Here is a 25,843-nt window from a genome sequence, read left to right on the forward strand (position 1 = left end):
TCCCTGGTCCCGGATTCTGCCAGTCATATCCACCAATTCCCTATAGTCCATCAACCTGGTGATTTTCTGTCCGATGCTCTTAACTCTTTTCCAAGTCCCTTCTGCGAGTCTTCTTCATATTTATACATGAACTTTACTTTGTCTTCCACTGATCTTATTTTCATTTTCCTTCCTTTGAGGCTAAAGAGTAGATCTCGGGGAAACTCCCACCTAAAGATGATTTTATTCCTTCTCGACAGGGCAACCAAATCTCCGTAGTTAAATCTAAGATCCGAAAGGTATTTCAGGACATCTTTCAAAATTTCCACTCTTGACTGTTGTTCTTCTGAGTTCCTCTGGTAGTTCCAACAGTCTCTTATTTTGTTCTTCTCTTTTTTCCCTCCTCTTCCAAGTCCAAGAGCCCTCACAGTTTTAATCTCTTCTTGACCCAAGTCCCGGTCCCCAAAGTCATCAAATTCCTGTGTAAGGAAATCTATCAAACTTTCCTTCTCCAGTTCAGGTAGGGCTCTGATCCTCGAAATCTGATTTTCTTTAAATTCAATCATAGCAGGCATCAACTTATGGTCATCAAATTGCATCTGTAAGGCTGGGACTCTCTCTCTCTCCAATTGTGTTACTTTAGGTTCAACGGCAATAACTTTCTCCCTAGCCTTCTCCACAGTTTGCCATGTCAAAGTAGATTCCTGTGTCAGTTTCTGAATAGTTTCTATATTGGTGTTCACTTTTTGTCCCAAATTGTCAATTTTGGTAGTTACCACATCCACCTTTTTGTGAAACTGTTCCAGTGAGTCACTTATCTTACATAATACAACCACTAAGGCCTCTTCTGTCAACATTCTTAACCGATTCAAGGTTCCCAGAATCTCACAGGTTTTTATCTTACAGCTGGAAATTCCCCCAGCTCAACTCTTGTGACAGTTTCAAAAGCTTCCTCTAGAGGGAAACAGTTCCTCTAGAGGGAAACAGTTTCTATTTGTATTAGTCCTTTTAAACTCAATTCATACAATAAAGTTAGTTTCAATTTTCTGTTACTTTTACTCCTTTTTAAACACAGACGGAGACCATGGAAACAATGTATTCCTCTTATTTAACTAACTGTCAGTGAACGTTCTAATCACGGTCAGTCCTGTTGGCAGCCCATTTCCAGGATCGGAGCGGTGGTATATTCACTCTGTTTGCTCTCTCCTGCAGGTATACTGAGTCCAAAACTTTCCCCCCTCTTCTCCTACCACCAAGGGGGGTTTAGTATTTTTTACTGATGGAAATTTAGTCCTTTACAATAGGCTTTCCAAGACTTCAGCTTGCATCCTCTTTGCTTCAATCTATTTACAAAAGGGGAAGGTGGACTTCCTGTTTTAGACCTCCCCGTTTCGGCACCAAATTAAGATGTTTAAAAATCCAATTATCCGCTCTACTCACAGGTAGTTACATTAAGATCAAATTGTCCACAGGAAAAAATCAGCGCTCTCCGGCAACAACTATGCGGCTTCGCTCCGTGGAAGAAGCAGTCAATTCGAAGCACCGCGCCGCTCACCCCACATCGCTCCGGATCCCCGAAACCGGGTTTCCCCGCGAGTAGGGGAGGCGCAAAAGGTGCCAGCCGAATCCCACGTTCACAGGCTTCACCCGCCTGTGATTTCTAGTGGGTCTCCGCCTTTGCCGTGGCGGCCAGACCCAGATTCCTACGAAGCAAATTCCTCCCAATCAGAGGAATTCTGCCATTACCAGAGGCGCTAACCCGGAAGTCGCGATTAAGCCATAGTTTAAGCCATAGTGCATGGGGGGTTTCACTTGAGGCAGTAATAAAATTTTCAGCAGTTAAGTGATTGGGTTGAGTTTCCATATTCTGCACATTGACTCTTCAGGGGACAACCAAATTATCCATAACATTATTATTCTCAAAGATCTATGAACTCTGGCAGAACAAGTACTTCAAAATTAAATCCTTTCCATCCTGATAACCTTTTGCTTTATGTCTTTCCTTTTTCCTCCTCTTGTTTTTCAGACACAATCTTAGCAAACCATGTAGTAGTCAACCTTCCATGCTGTGAGCCAGGTTTAATACAGAAGTGTGGAATTGAAGTGCCTGATTTTGGCTGGGGAAGGGGTGGGCAGATAGGGAGTCTCTACTAATTGGGCATTTGCTGCCCAGCCTGGCCACGACGTGATCTCATTCCCTGCCCCATGTGGCCATGGGGAAATGCTCAGCACCTCTCCAGGTTGGATCCTTAGCTGTTCAGGTACTCCATTAAAGGGGTCCGGGAAGGGTGTTTTTGTCCAAGAGTTCACATGGGGGCTAATGGACCATAGCACCCTTCCTAGTGGTGGCCATGGCAGGATTGTAACACCTGGTGCATGTCAGGGGATGACCCTCTGGTTAGGTTCAGCACTCCCCCCCCCCTTAACAACCAGCAGACTCACTGCTTGATACCAGATACATACCCAATGCCTTGGCATAAGCATACTTGCAATAAAGGTTGCAAACTATTTCAACCCAATATCAATGTAGTGTTTGTTATTTATATTCCCGGCAGACCCGGCCGGGATTCCCCTGTTCTCGCGGGGGCTGAAACCAGCCCCCGCTCACGTGGGGGTGGGCGTGAAGCTCGCAACCCCACCTCCTGGGCAGGCCAGAAGTGGCTTTATGCTCCCGGTTTAGGAGGAGCAACCCAGGAATCCAGCCCTTCAGTCACACCTTCTGAGTCAAGTTCAGTTTAGGGAGAACAAGTTGAAGATGGGTGTGCTTTCTTGAAGCTCTCTGTTGACATTTCAACTTCCAGTTCAGACTGTCCACTTCTGGTTCAGACTATTCATTTCCAAAGTGTTTTTAGTATACACCACAATTGAAATTGCCGCCTCCTTTTCTCATGTTGAATCTGGTAGCATTTTTCAGACTCTCTAATTTGTTGCTGTGTATTTGTTAAGCCAGCTTTGGGGTTCTACTGAGATGTCGGATCTGGCCATAATAATACATGTCTTAGATACATCCCAGTTGGACTACTGTAACACACTCTACTTGGGGCTGCCATCATCCCTCCAATAAATTGAACAGATTATCTGAATCATTTGTAAGAAGCACAAATGCAGAGGTGTGTGTATGTGTATGTTTTCTCCCATGCTACTCTAATGGGGATTGAGGTCTCAGCTTGGTGACGCTTGTATCATATGCATTAGTTTGGCTTGACTTTGGTTTGTATGTTTGATTTTTTTCTTAGGTGGGGAATCTTGGACTGCTCTTCATGCTCCTTTTTTTCATCTATGCTGCTCTAGGAGTGGAGCTCTTTGGTAAACTCAGTAAGTTTCTAGCACAGAGGTGGGTTACAAGATGCATGGAAGATTCCCATCATGCATTAGGGTTATTTTTTCCACAGCAATTAACAGAATTTCTGAGTATCTCCAAGAATCTATCATGACAGGGAATTTCTCTTGCATGGTGGGTGGCCGTTGCTTTCCATACAGTTACCCCAGTGAATTGTTAAAAAAAAAAATAGTACCTGGGTATGCCCATTTGGGGTGATCAAGGACTATCTCAGCCCAACTCGACTGAAGCCCAGCTGTGCCCAAATTGACCCAATCTGTTTTAGGATTTGGACTTTGGCTGAATCCAGGGCACAACCCTACATTCATATACAGAAAATGAGCTTGTATACATTATTCTGTTATTTAAGAAGAAATTATAGATGATTCCTGTACACACAGGAATCTTGGAGACGTGACCTCTGATCCCAAAATGATGGATTGATAGATATTATTTTTATATTTAACCACCTGCCATATACTGTGACCAGTCCTTTTGGAATTATTGGGCTGAAGCATGGAGTTCCTCAAAATTTAAGTTCTTGAGGATGTAACACTTGAACAACCATTAGATGAAGTTGTAGCTGTTATCACTAAGTGAATTAGAAATTCAGTCATTTACTTTGTCACTCTCACTGGCTCTAACATCTGGCTCCAATACATTTGCTGACTGAAGCTTATGCATCCTAATAGGCCATCAGTTTTAATGAGCAATGCAAACACAGCATTTTTGCACAGTAGCATCCAGAAGTAATGTAGGAATATAGTTTGGATCTTCCAAATGTAATAATGGAAGGCAGACATTTGGAAAGTAGCTTGACATAAAATATTGCAAGAACAAGATTTGTGTGTGTATGCATGTGTGCGTCCTGATAAATATGGGAACTCATCAGATTTTTGTCATTTTGGCCATTCCAGCTTGTTGGCCAGTAACAGTATGCAAAAGCTATTTTTATGTGGACTTGGATATAAAGTTACAATTAATATTACAAAGAACTGCTTTTTCATCTCTTGCCTTTCACTGGAATATAGCCAATGGTTCACTTTTTCTCCTATAAATCACTTCTTTCCAGTTTGCAACGATGAGAATCCCTGTGAGGGTATGAGCCGTCATGCCACCTTTGAGAACTTTGGGATGGCCTTCCTCACACTTTTCCAGGTCTCCACTGGTGATAACTGGAATGGAATCATGAAGGTAACTTGGGCCACTGTTGGAAATATGTCTTTGGTCCCAATGAATTACATCCTGAAATGGAAACAGACCAGCACTTATTAGAAGTTGTGTGTGAGAGAGGATAGAGAAAAGAGTAGGATTGAATAATGTTGCAAACATCTAATCTGTGGCTAGGTGTAGAAGTGTTGGTGCTTCCCGGGAGGAAGGAACCTGAACAGATCGAAGCTTGGCACACAGAGTTCACCTCAGGACAGGTGGTGAATTTTCATAGTATTATCAGAGCTTGTGTAGAATCTGGTTTTCTGAACCAGAAGCTGACAAGAAGAAAGGAAAGAGAATTGAGAAATTGGCACAAGTCCTTCTCACCATATTACACAAACTGCCATTCTCTAGTATTTTATAAAAATTGTCTGTAGCAATGCAACCTCTCGCTGTGTGGAATGGGGTTCTTTCATTAAGATGTAAAAGCTAAAAAATATAAAAAGCTGGTTTTAGAGTAATGTATGAATATGAAGGGATGGGTGGCACTGTGGGTTAAACCACAGAGCCTAGGACTTGCTGATCAGAATGTCAGCAGTTCGAATCCCCGCGATGGGGTGAGCTCCCGTTGCTGGGTCCCTGCTCCTGCCAACCTAGCAGTTCGAAAGCACATCAAAGTGCAAGTAGATAAATAGGTGCTGCTCTGGCGGGAAGGTAAACGGCGTTTCCATGCACTGCTCTGGTTCGCCAGAAGCGGCTTAGTTATGCTGGCCACATGGCCCAGAAGCTGTACGCCTTGCTTCCTCGGCCAATAAAGTGAGATGAGTGCCGCAACCCCAGAGTTGGCCACAGCCGGACCTAATGGTCAGGGGTCCCTTTACCTTTACCTATGAATATGAAATCAGATAAGGCCCCATGAAAGACACTCTGCCATATGCCTGCCCTAGTTTTGACCCATGTCCTCCTGCCTTGACAAGAGATAAACCAGAACTGTGGCAGTAAGGCCCATGAGTGAACTCTCCAGAGCAAGCAGTGCAAGAATCCTCCTTACCTTTGTAACCCTGCGCATAGTTTCTAGTCACTTAAACAAATAACATTCAATGCCAAATCCCTAACTCTATAAAATTTATTTTGCAAGAGCAAACATATTAACACCAGTTAGGCTTGTGCAGAGCTTGCCTGAGGCCTGGGGCGAGAGTCTTGTTGGAATAAAGTTATAAACTCAAACAAAAAGGCAGCTGGTCCCTGTCCCTGGCAGGGGCCCCTGGGGCAGGTGTACCTGGCTGCCCCCAACCCTCTGCATGGGCCTGACAGCAGTGTTCCTGTTTATATGTACTGAAATAAATAAGCCCTTCTCCAGCTGCCCCCAGCAAGTGAGCTGCAGTTGTTGACTACTGTGGAAAGGGCCTTTTCAGTGGTGGCACCCTGGTTATGGAATGGCCACTCCAGAGATGCTCACCTGGTACCTTGTTTATATTCTTTTCAGTGCCAGGTGAAGACATTCCTATCTCCCTGGGTTTTTTTAGATTTTTGTACTTTTAATCCACTGAATCTTAGATCTGCCTTTAGTGATGCTTTATACCTTCTGGTGTTTTACTTGCTATAACTGACTTTTTTTGTTGTTTTATTGATGACTGATGCCATTGCCATTTAATGTTTTATCGTAAGCAGTCTAGAAAACTGTGTCATTGGGTGGCATAGAAATCATGTAAGTAGATAGACAGACGGACAGCCCATTAGGAGTAAACTGGAACTGACATTTCATTGGCTTGCCAGAAAAGGCCAGCCCACTCGACCGATTTCCTGTGATTCCAGGAAACTTTGGAATTAGAGAAGAGAGGAGAGTTCTGTGTCCAGAAGCTGCCATCTTGCCATCTTTGTCTGTATACTTTGTCTGAGAGAGCAACCACATTTGCATTCAGCCTTTTCTCTCTTCTTTCTCTCTGTATGTGTATGTGTTGTGGGGTTTCTGTTTGGTTTTCTTTGAGGGTGTTTTCTTCCTCATTTGTGGCCTAACATGTACCTCAAGGACACACTGCGTGAATGCACTCATGATGACCGGAGCTGTCTCAGCAACCTGCAGTTCATCTCGCCACTCTACTTTGTCAGCTTCGTGCTCACCGCCCAGTTTGTCCTCATCAATGTAGTAGTAGCTGTGCTTATGAAACACCTGGATGACAGCAACAAGGAAGCACAAGAGGATGCAGAAATGGATGCTGAGATTGAGCTGGAGATGGCCCACGGCCTCTGCTCCCGTAACTGTGGTTCACCGAGTGCTGGACACGATGGAGGAGGTGGGAGATTGGATCCTGGAGGACAGCTGTGCATGGCATGTTACTCTCCTGCACAGGTAGGTGGCGGTGTTTGGTTGTTGTTGTGTTGCTTAATTGCAAGACTTTGGCACATTGATGTGGGTAGGAGAAGGGCAGCTTAGGTGGTTGCAGAACCTGATGGTGGAAAAAGGTGTGTCTATAACTATATGGCCGGCTGGCATTCAGTTCTAGGATGGGTGTTTGGACGAATTGGCAGTCACATGGAGCCAGAACTTGGAACAGCAAAGGGTGCTCTGTAGAACTGAGACCAGAGTTCTTTGAGGAGTTCAAACTGGATTGAGAAGGGATTTAAGTGTGTGTGTGGAGGTGTGTTAGCAAAGCACAAGGGGTACTGCAGGGCAAGGTTGAGGAACACTTGCAGCCTTGGACATGAAGCTTCTGTGGTGCCTCTCTACACATGGCCAGAAGTCATATGAGCCCCTCCCTTTTACATCATCAAGCAGGGCCACATTCTGCCTACTTTACTTGCATTTTGTAAGACCATACAACCTCTTTTAGCCTTCTGGATATACTCACACAGAAGAACACTGAAACAAACAAAAACTTGGAATTCTTAAAATTATTTCTCCCATCCTCCCCCTTTCTTGTCCCCTAGGAGAACTTATGGCTGGACAGTGTCTCTTTAATTATTAAGGACTCCTTCGACGGGGAGTTAATGATCATCGATAACCTATCGGGCTCCGTCTTCCATCATTACTCCTCGCCGGCCATGTGCGAGAAGTGTAACCATGACAAGCAAGAGGTAACCTGCGTGCGAGGATATGGGAGGGGGACCCCCCCACACGTGCGAGAACACACCCGCACACCCTGAGGCCTTTGAGATCTCCCTGGGATGGTCTCCTGGTGATAGGTGACTTAGACTTGAAGCTTTGAGTTTTGTTACTGAAGTGCGTTCTTGAAGTGAAGTCCTTGTCAGGAGGAAATGCATATTTGTATCAGCAGAAGGCTGAATGAAGAGACAGCTGGACCAATGAGGCTGGCAGAAAAGTATAGGTAGATAGACAGAGCAAGGAGAAATCATGGAGGCAGAGTTCAATTTTTCACTAGGAGAAAATAGGTTGTAGACGCTGTATTGTCTCACTGTTTTCAAGGTTCAGCTATCAGTTCAACAAGGCATTTGCCCGATCAGTTTTAAGCCCAGTTCTACTCTTCAGTTTTCCATTTAAGCTGATGAGACTTAGGCATGTTGTTCAGTATTAAATATCTTCTGGTTTCTGTGGAGCAAAATTTCCAATGAAAGTGTAGTTCATAAGTAAAATCCATTTTTAAAACATGAAGATATTGGTTAATCCTCACTTTGTCTGTTCATCTTGTTGGCAAATGGCTTATTGTGGACCCTTTGGTGTATGATTAAAATTGCTGCTGGAAGACATAGAAAGAGGCTACAATGGGAGAAATAAGATTTTGACTCTAGGTGTTAGCAACTGTTGTAGGTAGCTGCTACAGAAATGGTCAGGGAGATGTCAAGAAACTCATGTCATTCTTGCAGGTACCATAACCATCCACTGTCATTTCTCTCCATTTAATTTAAATGTCTTAGTTGCATTGATTTCAAAGAGTTTGAGAAGTCTTTGACCTGTGAACAAAGATTATCAGTAGTAGTTTACTATCATATCTAAGAAGTCAGATTGGCTCCATATACTAGATATACATACTAGATTTTATATATATATTAACAACGCACTACATTTGTATCTTCTTGATCATTAGCGGCCAAAACTTTTGTTTTGTATTAAAAAGTACATTACAACTAGACCATAAAATGAATAAGTACATTACCATAAACACCATAAAATGAATAATCAAGTTTACAGAGAATCATAGAACTCAGTATCCTAGGTCTGGATTGAGTGAGCCCCTGAGACTGTAAACAAAAAATATGCATCCTTTAATTTTAGCTCCAGTAATCCATCCCCTTCAATTTGTTAGTGCACTGCTGCTGGAGTAAAAAGGGGAGAGGGGAAATCATATACATATATACAAACTTTAATGTGCCTATTCAAGACATTGATAATAACTACAGAATAGCACACAAGCCAGAGAAAACTCTGCACTCTCAAGTCCCGTAGTAATAAAATGTTTAACTGTGCATTTAGTTTGATTTCTATATAACTCAGTGTCTTTTTTTAAAAAACATTATTTGTTTCCTGCTAATCTCTATGTAGGGAAATGTGTGTGCACTAAAAAGTTTTACAAAATAAAAGAAAAAAAAATTCCTTCCAGTAGCACCTTAAAGACCAACTAAGTTAGTTCTAGGTATGAGCTTTCATGTGCATGCACACTTCTTCAGATACCTGAAGACGTGTGCATGCACACGAAAGCTCATACCTAGAACTAACATAGTTGGTCTTTAAGGTGCTACTGGAAGGAATTTTTTTTCTTTTATTTTGTTTTGACTATGGCAGACCAACACGGCTACCTACCTGTAACTAAAAAGTTGTACATGTATTAAGAGTGTTTTTCATAGAGAAAAGAAGCAAATGCACAGGCACCAAATCATTGTACTTGTGGCCATTAGTAATGATAATGTGCACCACATTTCAGATCCATATTTCCTCCAAGGAGATCATCTTCATGTAAGAAAAGTGAAGCATAAGGGGAATTCCTTAACATTATCTGGCCTATTTCCATATATTTCCAGTCATAAATATTTGAAATCAAGTGCTGGGCTGAGTTGCACAAACAAATCAGCAGTTGCCTGGGGTAGTAATATTTTTTAAATGGTGAACCATCTGAGAACCCAAAAGCCTCCTGAAACATCCAGGTATCTGTAAGCCAAATTGAATTTTAATAGGACTTGTAAGGCATGTCTTGTCCTAAGCATGTTTAGGATTGTGCTATAAGTAGTCATGCTGACCTAGCAAAGTTCATAAGTATCCCTTTAACTCTCAGCTACAATGTTTAGTCCAGTGGATGCTTCAGAATGACCCAGAAGCTTACAATTAATGAACCACATCCATTAGGTTATTTGACCCCAGTAAGGAGCTTGACGTAGTCCCAGAAACTGTGGATTAGAATTTCTGTTGCTCTGGGGCACCATCTGAAAACAAGTACAGTGGTACCTTGGGTTAAGTACTTAATTCGTTCCGGAGGTCCGTACTTAACCTGAAACTGTTCTTAACCTGAAGCACCACTTTAGCTAATGGGGCCTCCCGCTGCTGCACGATTTCTGTTTTCATCCTGAAGCAAAGTTCTTAACCCGAGTTACTATTTCTGGGTTAGCGGAGTCTGTAACCTGAAGCGTATGTAACCTGAAGCGTATGTAACCCAAGGTACCACTGTAACTGAACTAGGGAAGTCTGTGGATTGCTTTCACAAATGCACAACCCATTCCTTACATGTATTTCAACTATGCATAAAGGAAAGCGGCCTGAAAATTTCCAGGAAAGTGATGTTTTACGCTCTGGAAACAGATGTAAATCTGAGAAATACCTGGCAATATTCCTGGGACCTGCTTGGCCATTCATACATTTTAAACCTGCGTCTGACCACTTCCACATTAGAGATGCATATCGTTCCAGCCATTCCCCTGCAAGCATTTTCAAAACATTATAAAAGTGTGATGTCAGGAATGGCTCTAAGCAAAGTTGAATGGGATCCTGATCAAGGGCAAAATAGACTGGGAAGCTCTCCTGGGCAAGACACAAATTTGAAATGACTCAGAACTCAATAAGAGCAAAGTAGCACTCTTGTGTCACTTCCATTTGTTTCAGAGTGACTGGCTGAATGGATCGTGCCCAAATCTCCCCTTTATGTTCCATAAACCACTAGACTTTGCCAGCTAAATGAGCTACATGGATGATGGTGGCCATTGCATTTTTCATTTGCTGTGGTCAAAAGGCTGGGCATCTTGTAGGATTGATGCATGAAACCCTAATTTTTATTATTTTAAGAAGCCCTGTTTACAATAGAATATTTTAATTATGATGTTTCCTTTTTCATAGAATCATACTCAAATTATGTTGCATTTTAGTCCAATACATTTTTTAGGCGATAAAAGATAATACAGAGAGAGAAATAACAAAAATTATTGCAGGGTTTGTCCACCTTAAAATCAAACTGATATTTTAATTCTCAAAGCACTAAGAAATTTTTATTGTTCAAAACATATAAACATTTGAGAGTATAGCATGAAAATCCTAACTCTAGTTTTAAATAGATTTCTCCCAACAACTGTAATGTGTATAAATTGTAGTATTGAAATTAAGTATTTCAGAAACTCACACTGTAAATAAATAGAAACAATATTTTTATTCCCACACCATTAAAAAAACAGATAGAAAAGCAAATGGGGATGTTGCAGTAACTCTTTTCTTTTTAAAATAATGTGTAAGTATTCTGTAGTCTAGGCTAGAATTTTAAAATGTAAGACATTTTCTCACCATACTAACATCATTGCTCCTTTCATGACATTAGTCTAATTTCATTATCTGTCTCTATGAAGTTTGCATATATCTAGCAATTTGTACTGGTGGCACATAGACTCATTGAGTATTTAATTGGCATCACATGATCTGTCAACACATAATGGAGAATTGAAGCTCTGAGCAGAATGTTTTTTCTCTTTATGAATTTGTTAGGTGCTTCTTTTTGTGCTGGATTTCAGTGGAAAAGATTGTCACTTCTTGCAAAGCAGCAGTACAGCAAATATTAACTGTTCTAGCATTTGTAATCCCAGGGTATTTTTGAAAGCCACAAATCAGGAAGGGTTACTTTTACAGTCTTTTGCAGATGTAATATATCAGTGTTCCCAGAGGTGCAAGTTGAGGGTGTTTTGATATGAACTTCAGTTATGTATGTGATAGTTGATGAAACTCATTAGATGAACAGTTCAAACAAAGGCTGTGTTTCCTTTTTGTGTGTAGATATTGTGTGTAGATAGTTGTGTTGTGTGTTGATGTGGTGTAATTGTGGTTTTCCTTTCCTTTCTTTTCTTTTCTTTTCTCAATGTTTGGATCATTGGTGGTGGTTATACTACATTTTGCATAGCATTGGGCACAATCCAGCACGCAATGCATAAATCCCATTGACACCGCAGGATTTAAGCACACAAGATGATGCACTGGATTGTGCCCACAATGCTCTAACCTGAGTAGTTCAGTAGATAGCTTCCATGGAAGTACCGTTGTGTTAGTGCTACGAAGATTGCCGTCATTGTGTCCGTTTGCTGGATTACATCATGATGGTGGATTACCTTTTTGGAAATCTACTTCAGGCATATCTTCCATTCATTCCCAATGAGGTATTGGTCTGAAGGAGTCCTAACATGGCACTGCCACTGATTCTGCTATACTTCCTGTCCAAAGCCATCAGCTCTCCATATCATCTTTCGTCACTATTTACAAACACAACATGCACACGCAGTTCTACACAAACACAGGAAAGCAAAGATCTTGCCCGAGGAGCCCTGCAAACTAGGTCAAGATCACGGAGATGATACGCAACCAGAAAAGATCAAATGCCACACTAGATTAGTAGAAGTTCTCTAGAGGCCAGTGCTGCCTTTTGAAATTGAAGATGGCTATGTAGGCTGAATCAGAGGGAAAATAACGAGGAAAAACTAATCCAATGAATGAAATGGGAGAAGATGGGGAGAAGATGTCAAGGTGGATAGTTATGGTGGAAAGAAACAAGAGCTAAAGACATAGGAGCAAAGACTTGAAAACAAGTTAGATTCCCTTATAAAGTTAAATAAAAGCAACAACTGGGAAAACAGGAGAGGGGGGTAGAATGAGAGCAGAGTGTAGGATGATTTTTTTTAGTTCCATCTTAGTATACTGGAATTAGAAAAAGGAAAATAAGAAAAATAAGTAAGGAATCCAGAAGGAAATAGCTGGAGGAGTTGCTCAGCTGCATGATATTGATATGGATTGCATGAAACATGGTTACTGTTGCTGGAATGAAGGCGTCCCTATTATCATCCTGTTTGACTGGAACAGGTTCTTCTATCCTCAAGCAAGGGTGTCCTTTCCTCAACTGGTCTCTGGGATAGGCTCTGTCTGGAGAATCCCCCTGTCTTTCCTCCACTGGTATGGAATCAGTTGCATCCAGAATCACAGAGCCAAAATTGTTAGGGCTGAACAAAACACCTTCTTCTCTGCATTCCAACCCAAGAAGATGTTGATAGTGAATGTACTGCAGCTAAAATGGTCCATGAGAAATGCCAGTGACTGCTTTGTTCTCTCTTTTTCTGTTCTTTTCTCTCCAGAAACAATTTATTTCATTGTATGCAGAATTGGGTTAGGACTCCATAAACCTCATGTGTGGTCTTCCTCCTTGTCATCGAACCATTTCTTAAAGCAATGTGACTGGTTGAGCGATAGAATCTATCTGTGATGTGTGATAGCTTTCCCCCACCCCCTCTGACTGCAGGTTCAGCTGGCCGAAATGGAAGCCTTATCACTCAACTCTGATAAGTCTTCCATCCTGCTTGGGGACGATAGAGACAACAATAGTGTCGATCAGCCAAGCCCTAAGGAGGAGGCGGCCAAGGTAAAACTTTCCAAGAGTTGATGTGGATATATATTCCCCTTTGAAACAATCACTGGGCTTCAGGCCAGATAAGAGGAAGTACTTCTTCATACAACACGTAATTAAACTAGGAAACTTGCAGGAGGCTGTGATGGCCAACAAACTTAGTTGAATGGGAGACCTCCACTCCCTCGACCTTCTCATATACAACCCTTCCTTAAACTGAAGTGTCTTTCTGGGGTCTGGCACATGAGCACCTAGAGCAATAGAAGGGAGTGGTATATGTGTGACAGAAAATGAAGCTAGTAAGCTGTGCTTGTGTGACTAGGGCAAGTGGTGTGGGTTTCTAAGAGGAAATAGGTATAGAAAAGATATTGCAAATGTTCATACATTTCCTTTTCTGCTAGCTAGAACTTATCTGGATGTAGATGATGCATATCATAATATGATATGGATGTGATTGATTGATTGATTGATTGATTACCAGTTAGTGATCATTGTAGGATAAGTGTCAATGCACTAGAGATCTTAAGGGGAGGCAAATTCCCAAGGACAGGGTAGCATAGGGAGATGAACTGTTTGATGAAAGTAGGACATTATTATCCCTTTTGCTACCCACAAAATCAGTGGCAAATGCCTCTTGCAACTGGGCTCTAGTGTCCCAGGCATACTCTGCAGGTATTTGAATACAGCTGTAAATGTTCTTATTAATCAAATAATGGATTTGACAATGGATTTATTCTTCTATTTATTTATTTTTTGATAAATTAGAAATTTTATAAGGCAAACGTCTTTCTTTTATCTAGGATGGTGAAGACAGTCCTAACTCCACAGGGATTGTGGGTTTGGAGGAATGTCTCTTCCCTTTAACAAATATGGAAGCTTCTCCAACTCCAGAAAGCTACTTGTGTGAAGTGGAGAAAATCTCTTTCAATCCAGTCCAGTCTTGGCTGAAGAACGAGAGCAACCCAGGTGGGCAATACCCTAGTGCTCCTTTGGACAATCCCATGATGCCACGCAGAGATACCTTGTTCTTCCGAGGGCCACTTTTTAAGATACATATTGTACTCAGCTACAGAAAGCTGACTACAAATGCATGCACGGTTTCATCAATTCCAAATTGGATACTTGGGAATAAATTAACTGATTTTCCCAGTCCTCTTTCCCATTCCATCCATTCCCAACAGATCTATGCAGTAGTTTAGGGTGAGAGAGACTGACTCTTCCAAGGTCACTCAGTGAGCTTCATGGCAAAGCAGAGATTAGTCATCCTAGAATTGCCTCTGGCTTTCTCTCTCCTTTAAAGCCAAAAAGATTTCAAAGTAAAGCCCAACCTGTAAGTAAAGAGATCAGTCCTGGACCATTGCCACAGTCTCTCATGCTGACACACCAATGGGTACTGAATTAGGCCTTGTTCACATCACCAGCTCTGTTCTTTCTTGGTGTTGGCTGATCTGCCCTTGATGGATTACTCAGGGAAGATTGGGCAATGGGGGAAGAAACATGGCTGGAACAGAGGTACTGCTAGAAGTAGAGAACGCATTCAATTCAGTTTGCATTTAAAAGTGAACATATCGAATTCACACTTTTCAGAAACCATGCATGAGCTGAAACTCAAGCCTTCAAAATTTGTGCTCCTCCAAATTCTGCAGTACAGTCCTCCAACCAAGTAATGTGTGCAAAAATGTATACAATAGGGTAAAGTGTTCATATAAATGCATATATTAGTAAAAAAAAAACCATAGAAAAATGCAGTATATTAGGGGGAATTGCCTTGCAAAAATGTGTGTATCTGGCAAGATTGTATATAAAAGTGTGTAGAAGTTCACACAAGAAGCTCATGAATTTCCATGAGGACTTTTTACAAGAAAATCTCAAATTGATGTAGAAATGTAGAGAACTGAACTTTGGGAAAGATTGGAAAAATGAGACAAAATGAAAGTGACATATTCACCCATCCGAAAGGGCTGCTAGCTACTGTTCTTGCTGGAAGTACTGGCTGAGGGTGAAGTGCAAGCTGAGTACTTCCAGTACTGGCTACCCGGGAAGAAAGAGCGAATAGATGGCAAGGAGGAAGAAAGCATTACAAGAAAAATCAAGTTTGATTGCCTGTGTTTCCTCATTAAAGAAATGACATGTGGATGTACCCTGCAGATTTCTGACATGGGTAGAAATGGATTTGAACAGTGCTGATTTTTTTCCTCCTTGACTCTGTCAGGTCCTCCCACCCCCTTCTCTCCAGATGCATCCAATCCCCTGTTACCATTGCGAGCAGAGTTTTTTGTCCCAGCTGCTTCTGCCAATCCACCAAGTCAGGAGAAAGCTTCCTGCCCAGAGAGCCTCCCAAAAATCTCTTTGCAAGCTTCCTGGGCGTCTCTGCAATCGCCAGGTGTCCACTGCTCCCTTATCCACCAGGTAAGGACTCCTACAACCACCATTCCTCCATCTGTCCATTGCCAGACATTTTAGTGTCTCATAGACTTAAGGTAGAGGGGGTTAGATGTTGTGTGGGAAAAGAGGTGACTGCCACATTTAGATTTTGCACTCTGACCTGGAAGTGTGGGGGAGGGTGTTCCGCACAAACAACTTCGTTCTGTAGGAATTTGCTGGAAGACAGGCTTCTTCCATTTGCTTGTTTTAGCATCTCATCAGTGACACAGAGCAAAGCTTCAAGGAAAATGAGCTCATGTTTGAAGTTAGTGTCAGCTCCATCACAGACGCAAGGACCGTGCTTTGTTGATATAGTCACAATTCCACACTGTATTGTGAATTGTCTTTATCTTGGGGTGGGGGGGTTAATAAAACTAGGTATCCACACAATGATGAGATCCTCAGAACTAGATATACAGTATTGGGGTTGAATATTAGATAAACCTAGTATAAAGGCTTTCCCCTAGCTTGGCCACACCTCATTTCAGGTGTTTTTCTCTCTAACTTCCAATGGCACACACCTGTGAATGAAGAACAAGTCTGGGGGAAAGATGAGCAGTGGAAAGCTACAGGTGGATAAGGAAAAGAGTTTTTTGTTTACTTAATTTATACCTTAAGATTGTGACTTTCCAGGCTATTCTCAAGGCCCAAAGCTTTAACGCTGCAAACTGGACTTTTGGCCCTGACTTTGAGGACACAGAAGTGACATGTGGAATTCCAACCTTACTTTGCAGCCCCAGACTAGATAATAGTCCTCTCCTGTCCCAATCAGGGAAAATTTCCATTTTGCAATGTCGTGAAGGATAGGGCTATCAACAGCTACTAGCTATGATAGCAATTTTCAGCCACCACTATGAGAGGCTCTCAGTGCAGGTTGCTGGGAGCCACAGGTGGGGAGAGTGCCCTTGCACTCAGGTTCTGCTTGTGAACTTTCCATGAGCATATGGTTGGCCACTGTGAGAACTAGGCTGGATCCAGCAGCATCTATGCCCTTCCCTATTTCCCCCTATATTTATACCAAGATCGAACCACCTCACATGCACACCTTGCAAACAAGGTGCAGGAATATCCATACAGGATCTTCTGAGTCCTCCTCCTCCTTTATTATAGTTACTGTTGGGGAAACATCAGGGTGTGTGTCCATTACCAATCAAGGGAGGACATGTCCACATCTCACATAGTTTTAACCAGGGGCCTATTCTCCTCCAGGCTCTCAGATGTAAGCTACTCCCACAGAGAGTATAAATTCCCTATGTGCAAGAGGCCTGGAGAGAGGCAGGGTACCTTTCTTTTTAGCCTGGAAGAGTCTTTCTTGATCAGCAGCGATTGGGCACATTGATGTGCCCACTTGGCATCACTTCCATGCCCCACATGGACCCCAGTTATCTGGGTGCTTGAGTGACATAAATAATCCCCCAAGATTATGTGTGCTTCCCTTACTTTGCTACTAAACCCATACCTGCCTTGTTGTTGTCCTGATTCTAATGCTGTGGGCAATTAATGTACATTGGAGTCACTTCATATGCTATGGAATGAAGGGTTGTGTGAAGAGGGGAAGAGAGACCTGCTCCCAGACATGGCTCCTCTCTTCCAGGTCCTGCTGTTTTACAATTGCTGGAGGATGTACAATTTTGGTCTTGAGCACATGAAGGACACATGTGCCAAGAGCACTCCAGAGTCCCTTTTTACATAGCATTGACATGTTGGCAGACCAGCTAAACAACAATAATTAAAAGGGGATGGCCTGAAAGAGATGTGTAAAATTAAAAGCAGTGTGGGGAGAATTGAGAGAGAGCATGGAAAGAAAAAAGTATCTCTCTTATATAATAATAGAACTGCAGGGCATCTAATGTTATTGATTGGCACCAGAGTCAAAATGAAATATCTCTTCACAAAGCACAAAATTAATACCATTCATTACCACAACTTGTGATGCTCGCCACCATCTCTGATAGCTTTTTCAAATGAAAGGCTAATTAACTGGAGACAGATTCATCAAATGTCTTCTAGGCAGGACTGAAAAGACATAGACATCCATGTTCAGAAGTAGTGTCCCTCTCTCAGGTTCTGGAAACAAGCAAGAAAACACCTGTCGTGTAGATGTCCACTGCTAGAGACAGTGGGTGGCACTCAACTACATTCTACTCAGAGGAGACCCATTGTAATTAATGGATCTAACTTGGTCACATTCATTAATTTCAGTGGGTCTGCTCTAATTAAACATAGCTTAATTAGGGTGCTGACATTAATGGCATTTGGTCTGATCCACATGGGTGGCGCTGTGGGTTAAACCACAGAGCCTAGGACTTGCCGATCAGAAGGTTGACGGTTCAAATCCCCACGACGGGGTGAGCTCCTGTTGCTCAGTCCTTGCTCCTGCCAACCTAGCAGTTTGAAAGCACGTCAAAGTGCAAGTAGATGAATAGGTACCGCTCTGGCGGGAAGGTAAACGGCGTTTCTGTGCACTGCTCTGGTTTGCCAGAAGCGGCTTAGTCATGCTGGCCACATGACCCGGAAGCTGTACACCGGCTCCCTTGGCCAATAAAACGAGATGAACGCCGCAACCCCAGAGTCGGCCACGACTGGACCTAATGGTCAGGGGTCCCTTTACCTTTACCTAATGTTTGGCCAACAGTGGTCCTTGTGATGGTGCTGCACATTGCTGTTTTCAGGAGATACTGCTGATTGACAGCTAAGAACTGGAACAGTGTCCAGTGTGCCTTCTTCAGGGTGGTGAGATGTGAATTGGGGGCAGGCAGCATTGAACTGCCTGTTAACCTTCCCACTGATGCCCCAGTTGCAGCTGATGCCCCAGTCTCTCCCTCACCCAATAGCATGACAACTGAGAAATCATAGGACAGTAGAGTTGGAAGGAACCCAGAGGGTTCACCAGTCCAACCCCCTCCAATGCAGGCATCACTGCTCATCAACCACTTTGTTTCTGTTGTTGATTCTTGACCCTGCAGACCACAGAGAGCGACACCTCCCTGGAAGACTGCAGGAGCAACAGTTCGGAAGGCAGCTTGCAGACCACACTGGAGGACAGCTTAAACCTCAGTGACTCGCCCCAGTGCACCCTGGACCTCCCAGTTGCACTGTGCCCAGTGCCAGCCACAGCCACCAAAAAAGCCTTGGTGGCACCTCTTTCCCCTGCCTCCCGCAGGCAGAGCTTGAGGGGCCGTGGGATCTTCACTCTCCGGAACATCAGCCGGCACCAGCGGAGCCACAGCAGCGGCGGGAGCACAAGCCCCGGCTGCACTTACCATGACTCCATGGACCCTTCGGACGAGGAGGGCGCAGGGAGCAGCCTGAGAGGCGGAGGCAACAACAGCGAGCAGTCAGAGACCCTCAGCAGTCTCTCTCTGACGTCCCTCTTCTCACCGCCCCCTCCGCCCCAAGGTCTGACGCTTGTGAAGAAGTGCAACAGCACCAGCAGTCTCCATGCCAACCCTTCCTCCCGGGGCTCTGCAGCAACCGACGGCAAGCAGTTCTACTCTGTTGACCCCAGGGGTTTTTTATCCATGCCCTCGTGGGTGACGGACTTCTGCAAGAACAGCCCCTCTCCACGGGAGGGCAACGTACCAGAGGGCTCGGACAGGATTGAGGCTGCAGGCCACAGCTCCCCAATTCCTTCCGAGTTGCAACTGGGGAGCGGAGTCAGCAAGAGGAATAGATGAGGCAGCTCCCTAAGACAGGAAGGAAGAGTGTCGTGTGAACAAGGGAGCGTGTGCTGGCTGCCATTTCCGAAACAGTTCCAAACGCAGGAGCTGTGGAGAAGGAAACAAGCAGACACGCAAAATATAAATATGTGTGTGTGTGTGTGCGTGTGCGTGTGTATGTGTATGTGTGGAAAACAAAGACTTTTGTACCATACCTCAGAGACACGAGAGAGCGAAAGCAATATGTGGACCCCCCCACCCACCTACCCATGCACGGGACCACCACCTCTGCAAAGATGACAGTGGGGCATAGGAATCCAGAGAATTCTGGGTGATGAGGCTGAAGAGCCTCTGGCCCAAGGAGTAGCCTGGGGGGCAGCCGTTTACTCCTCTACATAGACAAATATATATGTACAGATATAGAGAATGATTTATTTATTTTTTTTACAGAGAGCTTAGGACTTCCAGAAAAGTGCTAAGCGTGAAAAGGGCAGGGTCTTTGGGGGGAGGGATTGTTTCAGACTGAAATCAGCAACCAAGCTGTGTTTTAAGGGTTTGGGAATCTCTTTTGAGGAAAATCATATTGCTCTATGTTTCTATTTGGGAAATAGTAATAGTGCAAAAGCTATTGTCCAGCTGTTTGGGGGAGACGGGGAAGCAAAGGACAGCTGACTATGTGAAAATGCTCATTAAATCTTCAGCTGGGGTTGTGTCCTCTCAGTGTAGCTGAGCTCCTCAGGCAAGGACAATGAAGGCTCCATTTCTTAAATGTGAACTCTGAGGGTCTTGCGGCACCGACTGTGGGGCCATGGAGCACTGGAGGCTATTCAGGTTTGCTTTTTTTAAACGGGGTGCGTGTGACAATGAGAAGTCACAGGGCAACTACTGGATGCTCCGATTCTCACTGATCTTTTTTTTTCTTTTTGCAAAAAAAAAAAAATCTAAGAAAGAAAGCTGCTTGGGGGGAACTACTCTGTACTGTTAAGGGGTTTGGGGTGTAGAGTTTATTTTCTTTATCACTCAGTACTTTTGAAGAGTCTATTTTAGAAGCCCAAAGGTGCAAAAACCATCTCTAGAGAAAGGTATGTTATTTTTTACAAATATATTGAAAGAATAAAAATGAAACGCAAATGAGTAAGAGGAGCAGGCCGAACCTCAAGCGTAAAGCGCCATTAGTTGTCTCCAGTTTGGGACTCATAACTTTGACACACGGGGATTTATCGCTGAATAATCCTAGGGAAGATAGGTGAGCCTTGTTCCTCCCTAATGCTTTTTTATGGCCTTCTATGCTAATTCAGTGTGGTGGCTCTTGGACTGTGTCAGATGAGATAAGAATTCAAAACAGTCTGCACCTTTCTGGGCCACGACAGCAGAAGTTGATGGAGAGGGCCAAACTGCAGCTGTGGTTGGCATTGCATGTATCTTTTAAAAACTTTAAATAGCTGCTGCTGCTGAAAGGCAGGAAGCAGGATGGATTGGGACCACGATGCATGCAGGGCGGCTTTAACCCTTTCCCCTTGTTTCATAACCCTGACAGCCCCACTCAAGCTGCTTTTTGCCACAGCAAGGAAGCCCCCCACTGGCTCCAATGAGCACTTCCCTCTGATGCCAAATAGCAACTTGAGGGTGGCAGGAGGAAAGAGTTAAACTGCTTCCCCAGGTGCTGCAATGTCAGTCATCGTGATTTGGCCCCACATCAGCTATTTATGGTCTTTAAAAGTTACACACAACACCAAACTGCATGTATAATGTCACATGTAGTTTGGCCTTGAGTGAGTGTGTGTATGTTTGTGTACATGTGTGTAAATGTATGTGTATATGCAATACAGTGGGTTATTTATTCACCAGTGAATGTTTGAAAAGGATTGTTGCTTGCCTTTTCTGTGCTTTGCAAACAGGGTAGATTGATCACCAGGGTGGTGGCCCGTTGCTGGTTAGAAATAGTGGCTGGTTAGACGAAATCTGCTCAGTCATAGGGATCGTTCTCAAAAAAACAGAGAGGTCCGTTTCTTTCTCTATCATGTAACTCATTCCCAGTGATTCAATCCCCCTTTCAGGGTGCCTTTGTATCCAGTCTTGCTTTTCTACCACTAGCCAAGCCCTCTGCTAGGAAGACTGATTTCTGGAAAGCATATATTATTATTATTCAGTTTTAGGGCAGGGGTAGGACATTCAGCGATGCAACTTAGTGTTGCCAACTGACCCAGGGGTGGGAGCAACCTGGAAGGCTCCTTTGGCAGAAGCATGATCCACAGAAATCAGCAGGTGAAGCTTTTCCCATCATGGAGATGGAATCTCTCTCTTGCTGATAGCTGCAGATCGAAGGAAGCACTGTTTCATGGCACATCTACAGGTACTGGTGGAAAAGTTGGCAGCCAACTTAAAGGGCTTTGGGAAAACAACAGTAGGAAATGATCCCCTTTCCTGCTACCATGTTTCTCTTCGCTGAAAGGCACATGCCATCGGGGTGGAGGGGGAGAGGTGCATAGGGAGGAGAGCTTGCTTTCAGAGCTGGGAAAACCTTTCCTCTGCTGCATAGAGTGGACCACACCTACCTCTGTGGACCCCTTCTGCAATTTTGGGGCTTGCGCCAAGGGTCAAGGCCCTTTAAAGAGCCATGATTGTAGCCCCCTGTAACATAAGAAGCAAGGGCACTGCTGGTCTGTATGTCAAAAAGTTGTTTTGTTCTTTATATTTGATGAGGCAGTAAATACCAAATGGAGATGGAATGACAATGACATCACATCTCGGAAAGTAATACATGTTCTTTAGCGAGTGAAGAAGCTGAACTGAGCAGTGTGTCTAATGCTCTGGGATCCCCTAAGAGATCTGAAATCCCCACCTCTTCAGATAAGCCACTGGTCTGCGTTAATAAAGCAATAACAGCAGTGTTGATTTTAAATGTTTATTTTGTGCTGAATTTTGTGGCATGTTTCCCACCTATTTTCTTTTTCAAGCATAAAACTGTCATGGGGAGAGAAAAGGCAGCCCCTCTTTAAATCACACACACTCCCCTGCAAGGAAGCAGTCCCTACCAAAACATTTTAATGAGACTGAGACTGAAATTGATCAACTTCATCATCCCCATCCCATGCCGAAATTGTGCAGGGGCCAGTTCAGTCTGTTCATCAGGGAATCTCCAGCCATTTTTGCTTTTGGACAGCTGTCAGACGACAACATCAGCTCCCGTACCAAACACCAACAGAGGCACAGTAGACCTCACACTGCCTGCCAAAATAGTAGGTAGGGATTTTACATTCCTATTGGATGTTGCCTATGAAAATCCCTGCAAAACTCAATGGGGAGCCCAATGCATATCTGCACGCTCACAATATCATTCCAAAATGTCATGGTGTGAACTGAATATATGAAATTGTACCTAGATATGCTTGAAATGTGGAGAGAGAAAGCCCACTCACACGCAAAGACAAAATATGCAGTGTATAATGTTGTCTGCAGTTATTTCAAATGTAGCCTTAAATAGTGGAGAGGTGGACATGAAAAGCAGCTAGGAATTTAATTTCCTTGTATTGAGAGTGGCTGCAAAGTCTGAGGAATTCAGAAGGGGTGCTTTGCCCACCCGTTTGTCTCTGTGTTAGTGTTGGGCCCGCTTGTGTTTGTACTGTAAAGTGTTGTTCTGCCCTGAGAATGGTCGCCATCAAAGAGTAGAGCAGGGTTCAAACCTGCATTGCTTAGAGCCTGATTCTATGCATGTTTAATTAGAAGTAATTCCCACTCTCCAGTGGTGCTAGGCTGGGTCTCCAGTTGTCATGTTTGAGAAAGCACCATCTCATGTTCACAAGCAGGTTTTCTGCTTCATACATTTCAGTTATTTTGATAAGCGTTTCTGTCTTGTGAGCCCTTACATTTCAGGGGCTTGTTTTTTGTTTGCACATTTTTCATAACCTTACGATTGGAGGGTCTTTGCTGGGGGGCTTCTGGCTTGGCCTGGAAATTCTGAGGGAAGTCAGTGACCCAGAGAAGATGCTTTCCCAAACCTTCTAAGGTGACCCACCTTCTTAGGAGGTTTAATTTGATGATAAAAGCAGTTGTCCCTTCCTCCTAAATAAGTGTCCTCAGGTGGCCCCTAATGCATCACCCAAAAAAGTTGCATAAAATTTGCATATGGCAATTTATATGTTTAAATACAAATCTGGAGGCAGACTGATCAGGTGACCTGTGTGCCTCTTTGGGCAACTTCAAAAGCCCTGCTCTTTCTCATAGTTCTTTATCTTTAAAGTAGACCTTGACTACACAGTCCTTCAGAGGACAAATAGAGCAGTGTTCTCTGATATCCCTTCAAATAACACAGTCACCCTAAAGAATGCACACTCAGCCATTTAGTATGTGTACCTGGCAACTTAATCTGGATGAATTGTTTAGGTACAGACAAAATCTATGCTGCTGGAAAAACTATAACCTGTTATCCCAGCTATGAATCCACAATCTCAGCTGGCCTTCATTTTATGAAATATTCAATGCCTCATTTATCTGAAGGTGCTGCCACCAATTTGTGTCTATAGAAATCCCAGCCAGCTTCTGTTATGTAATGCTCTGATGTTTAACTTGAATTTATAACAGCACAGACATCCACACTTTATCAACAAAATCCCATCCTTCCTTCCCAAAAACAGATTCCTCGCTCGCATTTTCATTTCTCTCTACAAGTAAAGGAAAAGGCTTTTGGCCTAGGAAATGTGTTACCATGGCAACCAAGGACTAGGTTATCTTTAGAGAATATTTTGCCTCTCCCTTTTAATTATTTACTAATGGTTTTGAAAAAGAAGAAGACACATCTATTCTTCCCAGAGAGTGGGGTTGTTATAAAATGCAACAAAATAGGTTATTTCTGTATGCTGGCTTAGAGTGAAGGTTCTGCTCTATTATGTGAGAAGGTCTGTTTATGCCTGGTTGGTCTCCTTTCCACTGGGGCTCTCTTGTCCAGTCCCTTTAGTGGGGAGTCACAGGAAGACACAGGTCCCTTGTGCCTGCAGGAATTTTGTCTATCTCAGAAACTGCACAGGGAGGAAAGGAAGTCTCATTGGAAAGTCTCCCCAGTGAAGGAAACAAAACAAAACACAGGAGACAAATGCACTTTGTGTAGAAAGTTTTGAACATTAAAGTATTGCCTTTTGACAAGAACGACTGTGGTGTGGTGTTATTTCTCCTGCTCTCCCCACAAGAGGTTGTTTCTGCAGTATGGTAGCAAGAATAAATGTTTTTTAAAACAACTGCTCCACTTCACTACCAAGTGGAGCAAAAGGAGGGGCTGATTATCAAGACTAGGAACTGATTATAAAAGTTACCTAGGCTGCACCCACATTATTGCATCTTCCCAATGGTTTATTACCTGTCGGTTTCTGCATTTTATGTGATCTTTCAGACAACGTAAAATCCACTTCTGGAAATCTCATGGAATCTAGGAGAAGCTTAATGTCTCCAGAAAAAAAAATAATCCAGAAATATTGTGGGAGTTTTACATTGCAAGAGCTTGTCCACACTTTAGCTTCTCCAATGATTTCTAGACACAAGTCCAAGAGGTTTTTCGTTTGCCCTGCCACTTTCCCCAGGAAAACCCACTGTTTGCCTCTGAATCATAACAAATTTCAATCAACTTTTCTGTAGATTTACATTTGTTCCAATTCAGCTTTAAACAGCAGGTTGTGATTCGAGGACCCGATCCCCGCTTGAGGAATAAAGACACGTGGACACAGAATGTAAGGTTAATGGGTAAGGTAAAGGCCACAACTTTATTGATTACAGCATGTGAGAAGGTATTGACTGAGGCATTGGACCACAGAACATTAGACTCCACCCATTCGTAGAGGGGTGCGTCTGAGGAGGGGTTAACCACCAGTAGGGGAAGCCTGTTGATGCTAATCCAACTATAGGCTCTCTTCCTGATTTCACCAAGGGTCGTGCCATGGCCCCTGCCACACGGGCATCGGACAGGATTCACGACCGCCGGATTCCTTTAGCGGAATACCCAAAATTGTCGGGGAAGGCGATGGCCACACCTTGCCCCCCGAAACACCAACAACACATTCCAATGCCTAACCACCAAATACCACGAAAGTTGTGACGGTTGCTACGAGGTAGGTGAAAAAAACCAAGAGGCCGGGCCAATTTAGCCAATTGGAAAAAACTCCTACCAGGCCGCCTGGTTAAACAGGGCGGCCAACCAGAGGTCCATAGCAAAGTCTCAGGAACAGCTAATCTAAAAGGAGTGGAGGGTGGGTGACTGGAAGAAAATGTGTGTGCAATGGTGGGGATGGCTGGTGCGGCTGCGTTTGAGCAGCAAGCCACGCCCCTGTCGAGCTCCCCTATTGGGTGCCCAACTGGGGAGGGGCGTGGCGCCAGCCCTGGAGTTGAAGCAGGGGGCGGAGCACGAATCGTCTCCCGCTCACAACCCCTTCCCTCCTGGGAGTAGGAAAGGCTTTTTCCCAGGGAAAGCAGCAGAACATATAAAAAACCTCTCAGATATGAGCCTTGAAAACACG

General features: G+C 43.5%; 1 protein-coding gene across 6 annotated transcripts in view; it reads left to right on the forward strand.

Moving 5' to 3' along the window:
• Positions 1 to 20,026, forward strand: part of CACNA1I (calcium voltage-gated channel subunit alpha1 I) — a 366,532-nt gene extending 346,506 nt beyond the window's left edge. For 4 of the 6 annotated variants that reach the window (XM_079994542.1, XM_079994543.1, XM_079994541.1 and 1 more), the window contains 8 exons: positions 3,216 to 3,294; positions 4,371 to 4,492; positions 6,480 to 6,800; positions 7,379 to 7,525; positions 13,156 to 13,275; positions 14,061 to 14,226; positions 15,473 to 15,669; positions 18,651 to 20,026. In XM_079994542.1, coding sequence (XP_079850668.1) covers positions 3,216 to 3,294; positions 4,371 to 4,492; positions 6,480 to 6,800; positions 7,379 to 7,525; positions 13,156 to 13,275; positions 14,061 to 14,226; positions 15,473 to 15,669; positions 18,651 to 19,361 — 1,863 coding nt within the window. In that variant the 3' untranslated portion in view covers positions 19,362 to 20,026. The remainder of the gene's footprint in view (positions 1 to 3,215; positions 3,295 to 4,370; positions 4,493 to 6,479; positions 6,801 to 7,378; positions 7,526 to 13,155; positions 13,276 to 14,060; positions 14,227 to 15,472; positions 15,670 to 18,650) is intronic. The other 2 variants (XM_079994544.1, XM_079994546.1) reach the window with 2 other exon arrangements.
• Positions 20,027 to 25,843: the final 5,817 nt, after the last annotated feature.

Source organism: Podarcis cretensis, assembly GCF_951804945.1.
Source record: "Podarcis cretensis genome assembly, chromosome: 10".
Classification (NCBI taxonomy): domain Eukaryota; kingdom Metazoa; phylum Chordata; class Lepidosauria; order Squamata; family Lacertidae; genus Podarcis; species Podarcis cretensis.